This window comes from Sinocyclocheilus grahami, unplaced genomic scaffold, assembly GCF_001515645.1.
Source record: "Sinocyclocheilus grahami isolate Dianchi unplaced genomic scaffold, SAMN03320097.WGS_v1.1 scaffold623.1, whole genome shotgun sequence".
Classification (NCBI taxonomy): domain Eukaryota; kingdom Metazoa; phylum Chordata; class Actinopteri; order Cypriniformes; family Cyprinidae; genus Sinocyclocheilus; species Sinocyclocheilus grahami.
In genome coordinates, this window is record NW_015505802.1 from 644,724 (window position 1) to 649,381 (window position 4,658).

The 4,658-nt window shown below is 36.2% G+C and overlaps 1 protein-coding gene across 1 annotated transcript; it reads left to right on the forward strand.

Annotated features, from left to right (window-relative positions):
* The first annotated feature begins 914 nt into the window (after window positions 1-914).
* LOC107557910 (band 4.1-like protein 1) lies at window positions 915-2,667 on the forward strand. Its single transcript, XM_016241495.1, has 3 exons — window positions 915-997; window positions 1,436-1,548; window positions 2,293-2,667. The coding sequence occupies exons 1-3, from the start codon at window positions 994-996 to the stop codon at window positions 2,530-2,532; spliced, it is 357 nt and encodes a 118-aa protein (XP_016096981.1). The 5' UTR covers window positions 915-993; the 3' UTR covers window positions 2,533-2,667.
* The last annotated feature ends 1,991 nt before the right edge of the window (window positions 2,668-4,658 follow it).

The window sequence follows — 4,658 nt, forward strand, 5'->3', positions numbered from 1 at the left end:
CAGGAGGGAAGGAGGGATGAAGACCATCTCTTTTCAACAGGTCAGGTCTGCCCCAAAAACTCATCCAATTTTCTATGAATATTTGTGTCTTTGTGTCATGTGACATAAAAGACACTGAATGGGAGTTCAGGGTTTTCATCTTGAAGTTTTGCTTAAAATAAATATATACTAAAAGCAAACAAACAATGTACATGAATGTATGAACAGAAAACGAAGTAAACTAGTAATTTCAAGGTTTTAGTTGTCTTTCCTTGCCATGTACAAATAATTTTTTCAGTTATTTTCTGCAGTGTTTTAGCAAAAGTATCAAACTATTTTGCTCATGGTGTTATGGTGTCATGGTGTATATCTTTGAATATTCATTAGGCTTGTTTGAGATGCGGCTCGCCTCGCCTGAAATGAAGGCGAGAGTAGGCGGCTGCAGTGAGGGGAGGAGTGAAGTAAGCGCAGGCAAGACGGACAGTTCTGACCTCACGAAGTGGAACAGATACCTACGAGATTAAAGACAGATATCGTGTTATTCTCACTCATGTGCTGTGTTGCTAATAAACATGATATAATTTCAGTTCTGTTGCTTTTATATGAAAATAAATATGATGAACAAGATACTCAAAGTGCTTGATATTTAATTCCATACAAAAGTTGTATTTGTCATCCATTTTTACTTTAATACAAACATGTATTTTAGATTTTTATAGAAATATGATCATGCTTTTGATCAGCGCAGTCGGTGCTGCACAATCTGACACAGCCGCCTCGCCGTCGCGAGAGTTTTTTGGCACACGTCAGCATGACATCAGAGCAAGTCGGACGTAACTCGGACACTTTTCTAACTGGCATGCATCTCGTGGGGATCACCGGTGATCGGTTCTGCACAGATTTTGCTCATCTCAAACAAGCCTTATTATGGTGAATGACGTCAAGTTGACCATTCCAAAATGGCAGACGTGTCAACGTATCTGGAGGGGTCGAATAGGACATCTATACATATCTATGGGTATTACCCCCTGCATATTTTATTTGTGCGTGACATGATTTACGTGTTTTCTCCAGGTCATGCTTACCAGGTTGTGCATAAAGGCCGAAATGTGCCCAGATGTCGGCTTTTAAAGTAGTTGGAGCATTTTTAATTACTCGCTTGCGATATGTGCTCAAACACAAGACAAACAGATAGGCCTACACGAAACAAAGACAAAATGGATCAGACTGCCAATGCTAGTTATGTAGTACATTTTCTTTATCTCTGCATCTAAATAGGAAAGGTATCAGTTTTCATGTGCAGATTTTTGATTGTCTTTTTTTACTGCAATCAAAGATGTGATTTAGCACTGAGAGCTGAGTAGCATTAATCATAGTGGGTTTTTAAGGGTGCATACTGATATGTAGAGAACAATGTAATATAAATAAACACTTTCTTCCCCCCCCCCTTTTTCAGAAAAGGTGACAATGAGGACTGAGACAGGGCCTGGGACTGAGGTGCCACCCCAACATAAGGGTACTGAAGTTACCATTACAGAGTCAGCTTCAGATGGTAAAATGGCGAAAGAGGTAGGGAATTGTTTTAAATGTCCAACTAATATTTTTCGACATAAAGCCAAAAATGTTTAATTCATAATTTTCAGTCACGTGACTGGCTCGAAGACCTGGTGGGCAAAACATCCATAGAACTGCAGCACAAGCCTGTCAATTTTATATCTATGCAATGCGCTAAATGGTTAAGCGATTTCTTTATAATGGTTTTCTATGGGGAAACAATTCATATTAAACTTTGCGCATTGCATTTATATTCTGGGTTCATCTGCTTGCCTGTACAAAGTATGCATCATCAATAAGGTGTATACTGAATTTGGCCTTTAAATATCACTGTCTTACTACATTACTACTTAATAAAAACCTTGTAAAAATAACAGGCGGTCGGTCAGTGGAGGAAAGCCTTGTTTTGCCCTCCAAGGGGGGGTTCCTGTAAGGATGTGACGTCGCGTGAAAACTATGAATTGGTGTAACTTTCCAGCGATAGTAGCAAGTCTCATTAAAGTTCAAATTTATTTATTTATTTATTTTTGACAACTTGTCCACCAAATCAAAGTTAGTGTAGTACAACCAACATGCAGGAAGCCATTTGACAAGAAAACCACAAGACAGATGGCATGAGAAAGAGGATCCATTCCATGACTGTCTAACTGAAAAGAAAGAAAGAAAGAAAATATTTTGGTGATTAACAGTTGTGAAAAATTATAATGTAATATAAACCGATACAATGTAATATAAACTGATAATATAAACTGATTATAGGATATCAAGCCTCATGACGATTCTAAAGATGTACAAGATGCATCACACAGAACAACATCTGACAAGAGCCCAAGATCCCCTCAGAAAGGCTCCAAACGTTCCAAGACTGTTCCCTTTAAAGTCACACTTTTGGATAGATCTATTTATGAAGAAAACATTGAGGTAAGTGAAGAGATGTTTCAGTGGTGTCCACATGGCAATTGTCTTTATGCCTCATGTGAAGCACTAAGAACACTTTAATAAACTCATAAATCAACTGTTTTTTTCCACGGACTGTAGGCTTTGACATACAGTACCTGGAAACCTTTCTAAATTAAACTACCATAGGTTATTATAAAAATACATTTCCCTCACAGTCATGTTTTAGTATGTACAAACTCCATTTCCAAAAAGAAAAAAAAAACTCAAAAAACACTTTGGAAAATGCAATAAAAAACAAGAATCTTAGATTTTGAACCTTTCTCTCTATTCTTTTGAACCTTTATTTAACTGACAAAAGAACAAAAAGTACATATTTACAATGTTTCCACTGAACAAAGTAATTGTGCTTTGTAAATATGAACACATTTTGAGTCTGTCTTCAACACACTCAAAAAAGTTAACACTAAAGAATACTTAACTAGACACAGGAACAAAACAACACACAAAAAAACAACTAAAACATGCAGAACTAGCTTAACAATACACTAAAAAATATTAGTGATCTTCGGTTCTTGAACGAATCGTTCTTTTGAGCCGGTTCACATAATCTAACTGAATCGAACTTTAGTTCCGGGTTGATGACGCAGGACGCACAGCCAAAGTAGCACATCCAACTCAAAAAGAACCGATTGAGCCATTTCAACCAACTGTCGAAGTTTGCAGAGAATTACTGAGGACTCAACAAGAACCGAATGAGCCGTGGCGAAGTTTGCAGAGGATTACCGAAGATTCTGATGAGTGAGTTGACGATACTGTGCAAGCCTGAGGCGTGTACTGGAAATATGCTTATCATGAGTGTTATTCATTTACATTTTATTAAAACCTGCAAAAACCTTTCTGTCGAGTGATGTAAATACATTTTACAATAGTTTTCTTCAAGAATCGGCTAAAAACACATCTCTTACATCTTTATTTGATCCTCTAACTCTATCACTCTCTATTCTAATTCTATTCTTTAAAAAAAACACTTGTCCCTTTTAGACTTGCACTCTATTCATTTGCTGATTGTTTTCTTTAAAAAACAAACTAACACTTCCTTTCTAATCTTTTTGTATTCTATCTGTTTTCTTTTAAGTTATTATACAATTAACAAACGCAAAAAAGACCTCTAACACTAGCTTGCTCTATTCTTTTTCTATTCTATCTGTTTTCTTTTTATTTATTATTAAAAAAAACCTTGCTACGTGTAATGCATTAAGCTAACTGACACTTCATTCTTTATACTGTAGACATGTAGAACATATCCATGTTTGTGCATCAATGTCTGTAATGTGTGCTGTAGGTGTGAAACTTTTAGGAATCTTATCCAAGTTGTAGGCTTGTCAATATTGGTCAGTCAGTCGTATCTGACATAAAGGATCCGCGAATGAAACTGTGACCACAAACACCATTAACTTAAGTTAATTATATGGCAATAATCAGCAATATGCTTTCACACAAATAACTTTATTTTTTGAATGTTTCAATATGTGTTGACACAAATTACTTATTTCAATTTTTCATTGATACAACATGGCACTGAGTTGTTAGAAAAGAAATGTGTAGAGACGTTATTGCTTGATGACGTCAGGAACCGATGAATTGGCTTTTTGAACCGGTTCAATGAGCCGATCTGTCCGAAAAGAACCGGTTCGCAGAAATGAATCAGACTTTGCATCACTACAAACTATTGCGACAAGGGAGAGCACAGTATATAGTCAGATGAACTAGCAAAATGCACATGGCAAACACTAACAAAGACAAGACGGACAGAGAAACATTAAACAATGACAGACAGAACTAGCTGTCAGGGGAGAGACCTGACAACTATACAGAAATGTATTAAAGTCATCAAAAGTACAAAATAAAACGGTTATACTTTACTTGAAGGGGTGTGCATAAGACTGACATGACACCTTAATAATCAAGACATGACACATGTCATGAATATGAAGGTTTTTTTATGCATGTTTATGACAACTGTCAATAAGTGTCATTCGCTCAGTTATGTCATTTTTAATGCAAAGATGACATTGTTTGAGATGTCTTTGTTATGGGCTATGGTTAGGGGTAAGGGTAGGGGTAGGGTTAGGTTAAGGTTAGGTCAAATAATGTCATATTTGCATTAAAAATGACATAACTGAGCGAATTACACTTAATGACAGTTGTCATAAACATGCATAAAA